At 39.6% G+C, this 14,788-nt stretch overlaps 1 protein-coding gene across 5 annotated transcripts in view; it reads left to right on the forward strand.

The window, feature by feature from the left end:
* The window catches only part of abcc3 (ATP-binding cassette, sub-family C (CFTR/MRP), member 3), a 66,083-nt gene extending 52,960 nt beyond the window's left edge, over window positions 1-13,123 (forward strand). For 3 of the 5 annotated variants that reach the window (XM_061809917.1, XM_061809916.1, XM_061809921.1), the window contains 8 exons: window positions 1,053-1,252; window positions 1,985-2,111; window positions 2,249-2,350; window positions 3,972-4,118; window positions 4,204-4,362; window positions 7,227-7,393; window positions 7,492-7,686; window positions 9,872-13,123. In XM_061809917.1, the coding sequence (XP_061665901.1) occupies window positions 1,053-1,252; window positions 1,985-2,111; window positions 2,249-2,350; window positions 3,972-4,118; window positions 4,204-4,362; window positions 7,227-7,393; window positions 7,492-7,686; window positions 9,872-9,980 (1,206 nt within the window). In that variant the 3' untranslated portion in view covers window positions 9,981-13,123. Of the gene's footprint in view, window positions 1-1,052; window positions 1,253-1,984; window positions 2,112-2,248; window positions 2,351-3,971; window positions 4,119-4,203; window positions 4,363-7,226; window positions 7,394-7,491; window positions 7,687-9,871 lie in introns of those variants that run through there. The other 2 variants (XR_009793549.1, XM_061809920.1) reach the window with 2 other exon arrangements.
* Window positions 13,124-14,788: the final 1,665 nt, after the last annotated feature.

Here is a 14,788-nt window from a genome sequence, read left to right on the forward strand (position 1 = left end):
CCCCCCGCCCCTACCCCCGTCATCGTCGGTAGCTTGTGAGAAGATGGCTCCTTGAAATGTAGATCTTGGGATAAAAAAGTCTGGGCACCCCTGCTCTGAAAGATTATTCCTGCCACCAGAGCATCGTTAGCATGATACCTGATAGTAGTTGTAGTTGTAGAGCCATGTGAGTCGTAATGTTGCTGGAAAAGGTTCCCATTAGTTGCAATTTTCATTTCTGTTCAATTATTATATTTCATTTTTATCAAACTAGTTAATTTAAATTCTGAGGACAACATGCACATGTGATTGAGAACTTTTTTAAGTCTGTATAAATGGCTAGATTTGTTGTCATTGTTGCATCATTTCAAAACTTTTTAGTGACATGAAGATAACAAATTAAAAAGTGACAAGCATTTGTGATTTTTAACCAACCAAACACAACTGAATTGGTAAATGTATTCCAAAAGTGACTCACTAATCATTTTTGAATTAATTAGTATAGGGCTTTTGAACTAAAGACTGTGGGTAATTTGAATGTTTGCTTTCCTTTAATTCAGTACTAACATAACTGTCATGACATTTTCTCTTCAAGCTGTTTCTAACTTTAATATTGCTGTATTCTATGTCCCTCTATTAGTGCTTTGAGTCTGAAAATTAAAGCCAAATTACTCACTAATGCAAAAATGATAATAAAATTTTCATACTAACACGGAGAACTGTTGCACATTTAAATTAGAATACACATTTGAATATTGTGCTGAATGTTCAACAAACCACCTGTAGCACAAGCCTGATATTTACATGAAGCACGGGATCTAAATATTAACTAAGGTTAATGGCCTAGAAGGGATTTGCATGTTGACTGAACTCACAGAAGAGCTCATGTCAATTTGAAAAAAAAAAAAAAAACATTAGAATATCCGACACTCGTTGCAGGTGTTTTGTTTTGATGCTGTTTGTGTGTGATTGTGAAAGTATGTGTACTTGGTACTGTCATGCATTATTTTCATTGCTTCCCCGTGCAATTGATTGTAATTTCATCTTTGTTCTTCTCCCCTCGCTGCCTTTAGAGATTTTATGTTGCCACATCTCGGCAGCTGAAGCGTCTGGAATCCATCAACCGCTCGCCCATTTATTCCCATTTCTCTGAAACCATCACTGGCTCGAGTGTGATCCGAGCCTTTGGTAGACACTCCGCATTTGTTTTCATGAGTGATATGAAAGTGGATGAGAACCAAAAGAGTTACTATCCTGGCATAGTGTCGAACAGGTATGTATCGAGCTATTTACATAGTATTAAAACAGGGGTGCCTAACTAATTTTTATCTGTTTCTTGCTCTTTCCAGAGCAAGAATTCATTTTTACAGAACCATATTCTTTATAAGGCAAAAAAAGCTGATTTTTACATGAATTAGTCTGCTTTATTTTTTTCTCGTGAACCCTGGTATATTTTGGCATGCATATTTGCACAAATATCACGTTTAATATCATGAGTAGCAAGCAAATTTCAGAATTTCAAGTAACTGTGTGTCAGCCACAAGAATAATCTCTGTATCATTTGTCCTTCCTGTATTACATTAGTAATGATATATATATAATTTTTTTTTAATTTATTTTATTTTTTTTCTCTTAATCGCTTATCCTCAAAAGGGTTGTGGATGGATGGATTTCCTGGCTGTCGATTGTGGGCTGTGAGCGGTATTTCGCCCCCCCCCAAAGTCATTTTGTATTATTTGACAGGCAAGCTCCAACAACCCTTTTGCAGGATCACAGCTGCTGCGTGAAAAACATCACTTGGAAGGCATTTACTCTTCTGGTCAAATTGTTTGCAAAAATACTATATAAGCAGTGTTCACTGTACAGCACAGCAAATATGCATCATATTAGACCTCAGAGTGAGAGTTCGTATTAGAACAAAACACCTCAGTAGACCAATCAAGTACGTAACATTCCTCCGGTCTTACTTGACTGTAAAATTGTTTCTGATTTGTATGTCATGCAGGTGGCTGGGTGTGCGCATAGAATTCATCGGGAACTGCATAGTACTGTTTGCTGCTCTGTTTGCTGTCACTGGAAAGGATGATCTCAACCCAGGGCTTGTGGGTCTGTCAGTGTCTTATGCTTTGCAGGTGCGTTTTAATGAACTGTATCACATTTGATCAGTTTTTCATCCTAGAATATACTGAAAAGTGAAACCTGTAATGACTTTATTAATTAGATATAATATGAGCGTTTTTGTGTGTTCAAGTGTCACCTGTGTTTGCAGGTGACCATGTCTCTAAACTGGATGGTGCGGATGACTTCTGATCTGGAGAACAACATTGTTGCTGTGGAACGGGTGAAGGAGTACTCAGAGACCAAGACAGAGGTATGGAGTGGTTTTACCGTAGAAAATAATAAACTCAGGTCAGAAGTAACATCACCTGTGAATTCTGGTTCGGAATCATGACTTCCCAGGTGGTATTGGTTCTCTGAAATGTTTTCTATCTTTGGAAAATGCTTCAGCCGCATATTGATTCTTAATGTTTCAATGTAAAAATATTTACTGTTTCCTTCAAACTTTTCCTATTGAGATCAACTAGTGCAATGAGATGGCAGACCAAGGTCAATATATTCTATTTATTGAACAATGATTATGTTAGACTCATGACAAGCTATGTTGTTGCTTTCCGGAAACCAGTGTTTGTGCTCCATAACCAATAATAACATGATGACACATTCAAAACTTCCCTTCCTCCTGCCAACTCATGTTCTCATACAACAGTAGCAACAACAAACTTTAATTAAATCAAGCAATCGCAAAATGCTTAGCACAAGCAATGGCATTTTGGTCATGTAATTACAACTGGTTATTTTTGCTGCACACATACAATGACGAGAAAAAGCATTGACCGCTTCTCAAATACTTCTAAATATAACACCTATAAGTGACGCCAGAAATGTTTTTAAACTGTGATTTAATTTATTAAGGAGTAGTTCTCCATTGCTGATTTAACACTGGCCCTCCCACGAATTGAGATGTAACAGTCGTGCCAGGGTTTAATTTCTTGTCCCTTTCGGCAGAACTCACCAAAATGGTACCTGGCCGTGACTGAGGTGCGGTTTCACATAGCCAAGGCAACAGAATGGGCTAATTAGTGCCTTCAACGTGAAGGATATAGATAGTGTTGGGTCTTAAGATAGGTACACACATGCTAATGACAGGCTGATTATGAGCCCATTTTCTCTCTTCTGATTGAAGTCATCTAAAGCCAAATGTCTATAAGATCATCCTAATTGATTATCCCGTGATGGGGGTGTGTGGGGGTGATGTTTCTTCAATAATCTGCTCAGAAAAAGGTCATGGCCGAGAATCCATAATAATCTGCATATTCATTTAAAATTTTAGATATTTAAGTGTCGGCACATTCTCCATGATTGTAACGTGAAATGGGACGATAGCAAATAAGGACGTGACCTGAAGCTTGTGTTGTTGCCAGAAATAAATGAGGAGCAACACGTTGTGTTGAGAGTTTGCAAGTTTCCTCCAAGTTATTCATCACGAGAAGCAAGAAAAGTAGAAGAGTTTGCAACCATGTGAAGTTACTATATAAGTTAACAGTTAGCAAGGCATTTTTTTTATTTTGCGCATTTCCTGCACAAGGCAACATAATGATGAAAAGCATTTCAAAACAAAGAGACAAATGACAAAAAAATGTGCTGTGCAAGCACACCTTCTTCAATTTTCTCCTTCTAGCCTAAACATGCTTCGTGGCACCATACTGCTCCTCGTAGGTGACCTCAAGTACACCCGACACTATGAAAGCCGGAAGTACATATTCCAATTTTTTTCCATGCCGTGTGTGATCTCTTAGGTTTCCAAAATCTGTTAAAAAGGAAATAACAGTAACTAGTGTGAAAGAGGCTTGAGGGAGACAGAGGTGAAATTGAACTTGAGTTCATTGAGAAATTGAATTAATTTATTCTTCCTTTTGTAATTCTTGGAAAAGGCACCCTGGGAAATCGAGGACAAGAAACCCCTTCCTGACTGGCCCATACAGGGGAACGTAGAGTTCCACAACTACAGTGTCCGATACCGAGAGGGACTGGATCTGGTCCTGAAAAACTTGTCACTGAGTGTCAAAGGAGGAGAGAAGGTCAGGGGGATTGGAATTAATCAATCGAGGTAGGAGTACCTTGGGCCGTCGTACATGACCTTACTGACGACACCATTTTGTACAGGTTGGTATTGTAGGACGAACAGGAGCTGGCAAGTCATCCATGACGCTCTGCCTCTTTCGTTTGCTCGAAGCTGCTGAGGGAGAGATCTCCATTGACAATGTTAAGATAGCTGAGATAGGCCTCCATGACCTGAGGTCCAAGCTTACAATCATTCCACAGGTAGATATCATATACAAAAACATCTGTTGTGTTTTTATTTTTTTCATGATTCATTGGAAGGGTGAAGAATAGGATGCTATTATGCAAATTGCACGACGAAGACTTTGCTTAACATCTTTGCACTTCAAGCCGATGTGCTCACCTAAATGCAAAACATCGCGTCGACAACAGACCCAAGTGATAACATGATAACACTATTTATTTAATTTGATTGGTGTGAGGCATTTATTTGCTCAAGTGCCAGTGGGAAATTCATGGGGCATAACACTAGCAAAAGCTGCTATTTGAGAAAAGTACGGTAACTAACCTATTCTCCCCGGCTAAAAAGCAGAGGGGTTGCGTCAGGAGTGGGATCCGGCGTAAAACTGTGCCAAACAAATATGAGTTCATCTGAGATGACACGCTGTGGTGACCCCTAACGGGACAAGCCGAAAGGAAAAGAAGAAGACGGTAACTAACCTATATACAGCAAAGATAACACTGCATACAGTAATCGGTGCAGATTTAAGTACTGTACATGTCATCCTCGGTTTACAGGACATTAGGTCATTTCAAGGTTAGACACACAAATTGCTGTCAATTTACGGTGAATTTAAAACAATATGTTACTGTTTCATAATAATTGTAAAATACTGAAATAATTATCTGTTGACAGATACATTATTAAATTAGCCATTGAGTAATAACGGTAAATAATTGGAGATGAACAGTATAGAATAACCTTTTCAGTAAATAGCTGTTAATTACCAATGGATTACAACAGTACTGTATCTTATTCAAATTTATCATAATTATAAAATACTTTAACGTAGTCTTTCCTTGCAGGTAAATTGCCAGTTAAATTCGTCTTTTACCAGTATCAGTAAGTAACTCATTTAAAAGCGTAAAACATAATTTTCCAAATAATAACTCTAAATTTACGACAGTGTCTTAGGGTACTTCTTAGTAATTGTAAAACACTGTCACAAGTCATCCCTTGCAGGTAAATTAACTGTTAATACTAAAGTGTAATTTGACAGTTTGAAACCGTAGGATCATTGATCGGAATTTCAGGGAATTGAGAACAGTTTGTATAATTGTGACTGGGAAGGAAATGTGAGCAGGCAGGCAGACAGAGCAAGTATTGGAACTGTTGGGCCTACAAATTGAGCCTCAGTGAAGTTGCCTACAACATCATCCCTTCACATGCCCAGGGTAGTAGTGTTCTACTGATAATTGAGGGCTTATTTTTCAATTTTGATGGGAACACTTAATAATTTGTACAACTTTTCGTGCTACTCATTTGTAAATTAAGAAGATGTGACCATCTTGACTTTGGATAACTTTCTCCGGCCCGCAACTGTGGTGTCCCTGAGCGAGGTACCGATACACAGGGTGCTCAAGCAGCCCTCCTCTGGTGTGTGCCACCTCTAACAGTGTGTGTTTGACAACTGCCATGGGTTAACTACAGAAGAATAATTTCTTATGCATGTGCTGACAACAATGAAAAGTGATTCTTCTTTTATTGCTCCGTGAACAAACAGTACTGGCAAATAACCATCATTATGAAGTTATCCTACTATTCTTCAACAGTTAGCAAAATATAATAATACTGTATACTGGTACTTTTAAAATAAATTACCACTGTTAAATTGTGGTAACATATTTCAAAGAAAAAATAAAATAAATTCCCAATAGTCAGTGTTAGTTTAGGGGAATGGTTTCCCTTTTGGAGATAAAATTTTCAGCCCCCACTTCCCGCTTGCATTATTCCTTGGGAACCAACAAACACATGAACAAAAGCTGGGTGTTAATAATAAAGTGTTCATGGTAGTTCACGAAAGTCCCACCTACGCCTTCCACTGATTTAGGATTAGCACAACTGTCTCATAGTTTTGAGCACCAGGATTCAAATTGGGGTCCCGCCTGTGTGAAGTTTCTTGCTCTGCCTGCGTGGTTTTTCTCCAGTTGCATAAATTTCCTCCCACATCCTATTGACGATCGACGGGAGGATAGGAAAAGTTTGTAACAAAAATCACTTCTCAGCGTGTGACCCTCACATTTCAATGGGAAGTCTCTTGCGCCGATGGCAATCAACTTCGAGTGTCCAGACTCAGTAGCTCTCTTCACTGGCGATTTCAATGATGAAATTAAAGTAAACAGTCAGCATGGTGGACGACTGGCTAGCATATCTGCCCCACGTTTCTGAGCACCGGGGTTCAAATCCCTGACCCACCTTTGTGGACCTTTCTCCGGGTACTCTTGTTTCATCCTACATCCCAAAAACATGAAATGTCGGTTGATTGAAGGCTCTAAGTTGCCCACAGGAAATGGAAATGGTTTTCTGTTTATGCAATATGTGCCATGAAATGACATAATATATTGGCCCTCTTAGTGCATTGAAAAAAACGTGGGGACAGATGCAGACTGAAATCTCACAACTGCTGAGTTCTTTGCAGTTTGTGACCCTGCACAACTGACCAATGGTCAAGCAGAACAATATAGATGTACCGTCCTAGACATTTCACTATATAGATGACGGAGATTTTCAAATGAAAAGTCGCTGCTTGCAGCCTAATTTTATTATTGCCTTTTATGGACTAACTGCATTTGCTTCCATTAATTTGCAGTTTGTGATTGCACTTTGCAAAAGCGCATTTATTCAGTAAATAATCACACTAAAGTTGAATTTTTTGGCGTACATTTCCATCCATCATTATCTGTACCACTTATCCTCACTAGCGTCACATGCGTGCTGGACCATATCCCAGCTATTTTCACGAGAGATTCGGGAGTACACCCTGAATTGGTCACCAGCCCCCTCATTGCCTTAGAATTTTTCTGACATAGAATTTGGTTTAAATGTGTCTCTGTGGGTGTACCAGGAGCCCGTCCTGTTCTCTGGAACATTGAGGATGAACCTCGACCCGTTCGAGAAGTACAGTGATGAAGAGGTGTGGAAAGCTCTGGAGCATTCCCATTTGCACAAGTTTGTGAGAAAGCAACCAGCAAAACTGGAGATGGAGTGCTCAGAGGGTGGAGAGAACCTAAGGTAAGTACTGTAGCAAAGATTCCACATGATTAGTTCATATGATTAATTATTATCTTCTAGAAGGAGTGGCTGTGTGATGCAATGTTGTGCCTGCTTAGTGTGGGCCAGAGGCAGCTGGTGTGTTTGGCTCGAGCTCTTCTGAGGAAAACGCGAATCCTTATCCTGGATGAAGCCACTGCTGCTATCGACTTGGAGACGGATGATCTCATCCAGTCTACCATCAGGACTCAATTCGAAGACTGCACTGTCTTCACCATTGCGCACAGACTTAACACAGTTATGGATTATACAAGGTGAGAAAACACTTTGTCTTGCTGAAATAATGCAAGCCATGCAGAAACAGGAACAGGACCATTTTTAACGTAATCCGATAATCCGGGACAGTGTTGATTGTGCAAAGGTTGCAGATGCTACTCAAGCACATGAGTGGCCAGTGTTGGTCAAGAACAAACATGCAAATAGCACAGCATGGAGAGACTCCTATAGTGAGTGCATGAGTAATGTGTAGTTGGGCCTGCACAAATGTGACAACTCAAGACATGGTGACATTGCTATGGAATTGTGAATAAACGAAAACGTAAGAAGAACAACAAAGGAGTTAATGGTAAGAAGAAAGAAGATGTTGTGATGTTTGTTTGTTTTAGTTTGCATTGTTTGGTAGGTCCGACCTGAGGGAAGGAGTTGGAAGAGGTGGTGACCAGGATGTGGTGGTTCCAATAGGATTTTGTATACTCTTGTATACTCTCACCATGCAAGGGTGTTACTGACAATCTTTTCAAAAGTTTTGATTGTCTGTTGCAGTCGGAATTTATGCTTTTTTTGTAGCAGCACCAAACCAGACTGTGATAGAATAACACACGACAATTTTGATGACTGCTGTGGAGAACTGCTTGAACAGCTCCTGTGGCATCCCGTCCTGCCTCAGAAGCCACAGGAAAGACATTCTCTGCTCCTACTCCTTTTTGTGGATGGAGTTAATATTGCTCTCCCATTTCAGGTCATATGATACAGTAATTCCCAGGAACTTGAAGTTTTTGATGCTTGACACAGAGCATTTCAACGACGTGAAAGGCAGCTGTGGCGAAGGATGCATCTTAAAATACACGATCATCACTACAGTCTTGACCGTGTTCACCGTGTCGGCTGTACCACAGCTCCATCCTCTCCACTTCCCTTTGATATGTAAACTCATCAATCTTTGATGAGGCAGCCTCACCTGCTGTCTCCTGCCCGCCCGAAATCTGTAAATTCACTGGCAAATACTAGGTGAGTCGTAAACTGGAGAAGTGTTGAGGAGAGGACGCTAGAGATGATGATGTTGAACACAGAACTGAAGTCCATGAACAGGATCCTCACGTGGTTCCCTGTGCCATCAAGCTGTTCTAGGATGAAGTGCAGTCCTATGTTGACTACATCATCCGCAGACCTGTTTGCACAGTAGGCAATCTGGAAGCGGTCCAGGGGACCTATGCAGCTCTTGAGGTGGTCCAGGATGAGGTGTTCAAAAGACGACAGATGTCAGGGTGGCAGGCCTGTAGTCATTCAGACCTGAGATTGCAGGCTTCTTGGCGACTGGAATGATAGTGGAGTGTTTGAAATGGGATGGTACTTCACACAATTCCGGAGAGCTATTGAAGCTCTGTGAAGACTGGAGACAGCTGGTCTGAACAGACTTTGAGGCAGGATTGGAACATAAGGTCTGGGTCTGGTGCTTTGTTAGTCTTTTATTTGAAGATACAGCTCGCAACTTCTTCTTGGATGGTCAATGCAGAAACCAGAGGTGTGATGATGGTCAATCATTGATTAAACAATACATTTTCAAGACCGTTTATTTTTGTTTAAAGGAGGACTTTGTTGAGAAAAAATGGGAATGGGAGTGCACACGTCTACAGTGCTTCCTGTTCTGACCCCATTGCTTGTGGAAACGTTTCACCGAACATAGAACGTCTACTATCTGGCATTTTGTGGCTGATTTTTGTGAGAAATAATTACAAACATACAAAACAAAAATAATTATATTAATTAATAAAATATAACAATAATTAAATGACCCCACGGGAGTTTAAAGAATGACAAATTTGGGTGCGTTTTCTCATTGTTGTTACAGTTTGGGGCACAACACGTCGGCATCTTGGTCTAGCTAGAAAGAGTGGTCTGAAATGCTCAGCCCCCGGTGATGTCATGGGGTGGGGTCCAGGGCGTTTCTTCCGGCTCTGGCTGTGAAAGCTGGCACATATGCAGATATTTCGTGGATTTAAAAAAGTTCTTTATTTTCAAATTTTTTTCAATTAATCTCCAAAACATATCTAATATTAATATTACTTCATATTGGAGGGTTTATTGAATATAGAAATTTTGGACAAAGTCCTCCTTTAAGTGAGCAATGTTCAGTTTAATTTAGAAGGTGATCAAATTATTACAGTATTTCCCTCAATGTCCACATTCCTGTGAGAAATGTCATACTTTGTGTCCTTGCAGAGTGCTGGTGTTGGACAAGGGACAGATTGCAGAGTTTGATAGTCCTACAAATCTTATATCACAGCGTGGGATCTTCTATGGAATGGCGAAAGATGCTGGGCTGGTGTAGTCGAGGGTTTTGTTTCTTCATAGAACTTAACAATAGACTTGAGCATGGTTTGGCATCATTTGAATTTGAGCGATTCTGGTCCCAATTCCAGTTCCTCGTTTCGATTTCAGTTCCAAACGATTCTAGATTCCGATTATTTTAGGGCACAGAGTCTTAAATGTTTGTATGGTTTCAATAAAGGGTTTCGAAATTGTGAACATCAAATTTCTTAGCGGCCTGCAGTATAAACTAAAATGAACATTTGACTCCCAGTTCTTTGTAAGCAGTATCAATATCAAATCTATGAGCTAAAAGGCAATGTGTGTGAAATCAGCCCAATTGACTTAATGTTCATTATTGGTTCAGATAAAAGTTAAATATAACGTTGTTAAAATAGTTATTTGCATTTTATCACTTCAAATGGTTTATATGTGTAACTCTTAACTTGATTTCCTGTTTACCATCTGAAGAACATATGTAGACTGAAGGGTTGCATGTGTCAAGCAGACCAGCAGAAGCCCATCCATGCTTTTATCTCAAGTAGACTTGACTACTGTAATGGTCTTCTGACTGGACTAACTATTCAAAAAGAGAGTTAAACAGCTGCAGCTCATTCAGAATGCTGCAGCCCGGGTACTGACCCCAACAAAACGGTCACAGCATATAACTTCAATTCTAAAGTCCTTACACTGGCTTACAATCACGTTTCGAATAGATTTTAAAGTTCTGCTACTGGTGAATAAATCACTTAATGGTTTAAGTCCTTAATACATGAAAGAAAGGCTAACGGAATACAAACTCAGTAGAGCTCTGAAATCACCTGACTCAGGTCTAATAATGGGGTGCAGAGTCCAAAGCAAACATGGTGAAGCAGCACAGGTGACATCAGCCGCAAGTGTGATTTTTTTCAAATTCAGGCTGAAAACCTCTTGTGCTTTTTAGAGTGGTAATAATATATCTTGCACCGTTTAATTGTACTTATATTTTTTTCATTTCTTATATATATATATTATATCATTTTTATTGTTTTCTCCCTTCTTTTAAATGTTTGATTTCTTTGTATTCAAATCCTTTTAATCATGTAAAACACATTGACTTATCTTGTCTATGAAAGGCGCTATATAAATACATTTGCTTTGCATTAAGAATAAAGCCTTTTATGTTGAAGGTTTGCGTCCTAACTTTTTGGGCACTAAAAATAACTTCACACAACAGCGGTAAAAAGAGTAATGAATGGAACCAAATGCTCTGTAAATGATTCCTTTACCTACACACCGACATGAGACAAGGTTGGTGTTTGTGATACTATGAGGTAACTTTTTGTGAATTTTGTTGCAATTCATTGTGATGTAAAGTTGCTAGTTTGGCCTAAGGTAAAGTTTTAGCTGAATTTTAAGCTGTAATGTTACTGTTGTAATTTCCATTTTCGTCTTTTGTCTATCATCAGTTCTCACATTGGTTTGAAGACTAAAACACTAGAAACCATCAGTGCAAGAGTGCAACCCACCGTTTAACTTGTTTTCTGCCTCCATGTTCCCATAGACCCCTTTTATTGTTTCACTCACCCAACCGACTTCACTCCTGCTCATGGTTGTGTGTAAACATGGCTGCCGTCCTGTTGAACAGATGACCTGACCAGAGCATGGAATTCCAACCTCTTCGATGCACATACCGGTACTTAACAATTGAAAAAATCTCACGGCACACCAACAAACAAAAATGTCACATAAAGTAGATAATTCATTGCTGTATGTACTTAATGCTATCTAATAGAAGAATTCTGGTATTAATTTGTTGTCTGTCGCTATGCCTCATTGGCATAAATAAATGAACAAAGATACATTATTTATTGGAAATGTATCTTTTTGAACAATTAAGTACACATGTATTTAGAGTGGGCGTCACGGTGGCACAGCTGGAAAGCATTGGCCTCACAGTTCTCCGGACCAGGGTTTGATCCTGGCCCCACCTGTATGGAGTTTGCATGTTCTCCCCGTGCGTGCGTGGCTTTTCTCCGGGCACTCTGGTTTCCTCCCACATCCCAAAAACATGCAACATTAATTGGATACTCTAAATTGCCCCTTGGTCTGATTGTGAGTGCAGCTGTTGTCAGTCTCCATGTGTCCTGCATTTGGCTGGCAAGCAGTTCAAGGTGTCTGCTGCCTCCTGCCCGATGACAGCTGGGATTGGCTCCAGCGCTCCCTGCGACCCTTGTAAGGTTAAGCAGCTAAGAGGATGGATGGATGGATGGATGGATGGATGGATGGATGGATGATAGATGGATATAGAGTGGATGAACAGGTAATTTAAATAGTCATTGCTCCATCTTGTGATTGGATCAGTGCACAGTTATTGGTTATCGTTTTTTTAAACTCACTGATTGGTGATTAGCCCCAAAAATCCTGATCGTGTAGAGAGCAATAATCTTATTCTAAGCATTGCACTGAGGTGACTGCTCATTTATTTTAACATAGTTAAGACATGTTTGTTGGCTGCTGCTGTTGAGCAGAATCACTTCTTCGTTGATGCTCTTTTTTGCTGGTTTTCGTCGCTTCTTCTTCGGCATCGGCAAACTGTAAGGCATCGAAGCAAGGAACTGGAACCTTTTTTTATTTGAACGATTCCGGGAGAACTGGTATGTTAGTGTTTGATCCAGTCGGTTCTTGATGCCCAACCCTTGTCTTGAGCCCTATTGTAGAGTTGCAAATGACTACATCATGTCATTTAATCATCTCATACTGAGGGGACAGTTCTCTGTTTCAAGAAAATGGTAAATTTACTTTATTTTAAATAAATAAACTTCCTTTAAATTTGACCTCAAATGCCTTCAAGCAGTGGGGTGAGGAAGACAAGTGAATGTATCATTTTCTAGTGAGCTGTCGCTACCGCAAAATAAAACAAGTAAACATCAAACAGAGGCATTGTTACTTTTTTTTTTACTAGTGATAAAACATTATGCCACTGTCCTGTCCGCAAAAATCCTTTATGATGAACCCATTTATTTTTGTACTGTATCGTTATTTAAGATTTTCTTTTTTTCACTTTTTTATGCAAATAGGGATTTTTTTTTCCAGTAAAATGTGATTCTTCTGTGAACCAAGTCTATCTATAAAACTTGAATTCTGTATGACCATTAAATGAAATATGATAATGCTTGTATTAAAAGGAAAATATGAATATAAATTGATGAATTCATGTGTTTTTGTCTCTTAACCTTTTGAGGCTGGACTAGTTGCGCTGCAACCGCAGGGAAAATATATACAAACATTTACTCACAATCAAATCCATGGACAAGGTTTTCAATTAATGTAACATGAATGATTATGGAATGTAAAGGAAGATTACCTTGAGAACTGAATTGTTAAGAGTTAAAAAAATCTAAGGTAGAATGTTAACCACAAAGGCGCTGTTGTTTACCATATATTAAATATGCGTTATCAGAAAATAGCATATTGGTTTATAAGGATGGCGTACTTGTGTACTTTTTCAACAATACCTAATTACAGGGTTCGCACGCGGCCCTAAAAGTCCTAAAAACCCCTAAATTTTCGAAGGTGCATTTAGGGGCTCCTAAAAGTCCTTTAAAATCCGCAAAAACCGCTCAAGCCCCTAAAAAGGCCTTAAATTTTTAAAAAAAATCAAAGGGAGGACATCTACCGCCAAAATTCTCCCTAAAAAATAAATCTTTTATTTAAAAAAAATTGCGATCCATCTGGCGTCCAAATCAGCTGGAAATTGTCAACGGAAGTCACCGTGTTGACAACTAGTCGCCATCTTGTCGATATTCCATTGTTTGTTTCCGTGAGTAGGCATTTCACTTCGTCTTCGTTACGACGTAGCGTAGTTGTTTCATCGATCCAACTTGTATCACGGGGAAGTGCTTTTTTCAAGAAGCTTGGGTTGAAAGTAAGGAGTTTGGGAGCTGGGTTCGTCGAGATCCAAAAGATCGGCACATGTTTTACTGCCATCTGTGCAAGCAGAGTTACCAGCTTGAAAAGATGGGCGTCAAAGCGCTGGAGTTGCACCGGAAAAACAGGAGACACGCTGATTTGGCGAAGACTCTCTCATCTTCCGTTGGTATGAATCTGTTTCTAAAATATCAAGATAGTGAACCATCAACTTCAGGCAGTGGTACTAGCAGTGCATGCGCACTAGGGATCGCAACAAACCGCTTACTTTCATAACCGGTTTTAACCGAACAGCTGTAGCAAAAAAACGGTACCATAGTGGTGTTTACATAATTCACCCGCGGGACCTCGAGTTGGGGTGCGGGGTTCCGCACGGACTGTTTTTGTTGTTGCTCTTCCGGAGTGACGGGTTCACAGAGGCCCCCCCTCTTATGCGAGTTGTGTTTTGATGTCTGCCAATAAAACAAGTTTACTCCCATACTTTGGAGCATTTCCTCGATGCCATGTTTGATGTTTCTTTGATTTAACTGAATGTTCTTTTGAGTCCAACTTTACTCTAACTGCAAAACTAGAAAAAAAGTGGAAATGATGTTGAAAAAATAGCGCAATGTGGAGTACCGGAACCGGAAAAAATGATTGGAAATTTTAACCGATTTCGAAAGTCCGATTACGGTTTCGGTTAAAAAAAACAAACAAACCAAAAGCGGGTTATAACCGGTTATTTGTAGCCGGTTGCGATCCCTAATGCGCACCTACAGTTGTCCAGCCAGAAGTCAGGCTTTATGAACGTAGTTCAATACACGAAGACGGACTCGTTAAAGGCAGAGATCGTGTGGACTTTAAAAGTGATCTGCAGCCATTACAGTTAGAAATCTTGTGAAAATAATTCGAAAGTGTTTGCAGTCATGTTCCCAGACAGTG

Source organism: Syngnathoides biaculeatus, chromosome 22 (genome assembly GCF_019802595.1).
Source record: "Syngnathoides biaculeatus isolate LvHL_M chromosome 22, ASM1980259v1, whole genome shotgun sequence".
Taxonomy (NCBI): domain Eukaryota; kingdom Metazoa; phylum Chordata; class Actinopteri; order Syngnathiformes; family Syngnathidae; genus Syngnathoides; species Syngnathoides biaculeatus.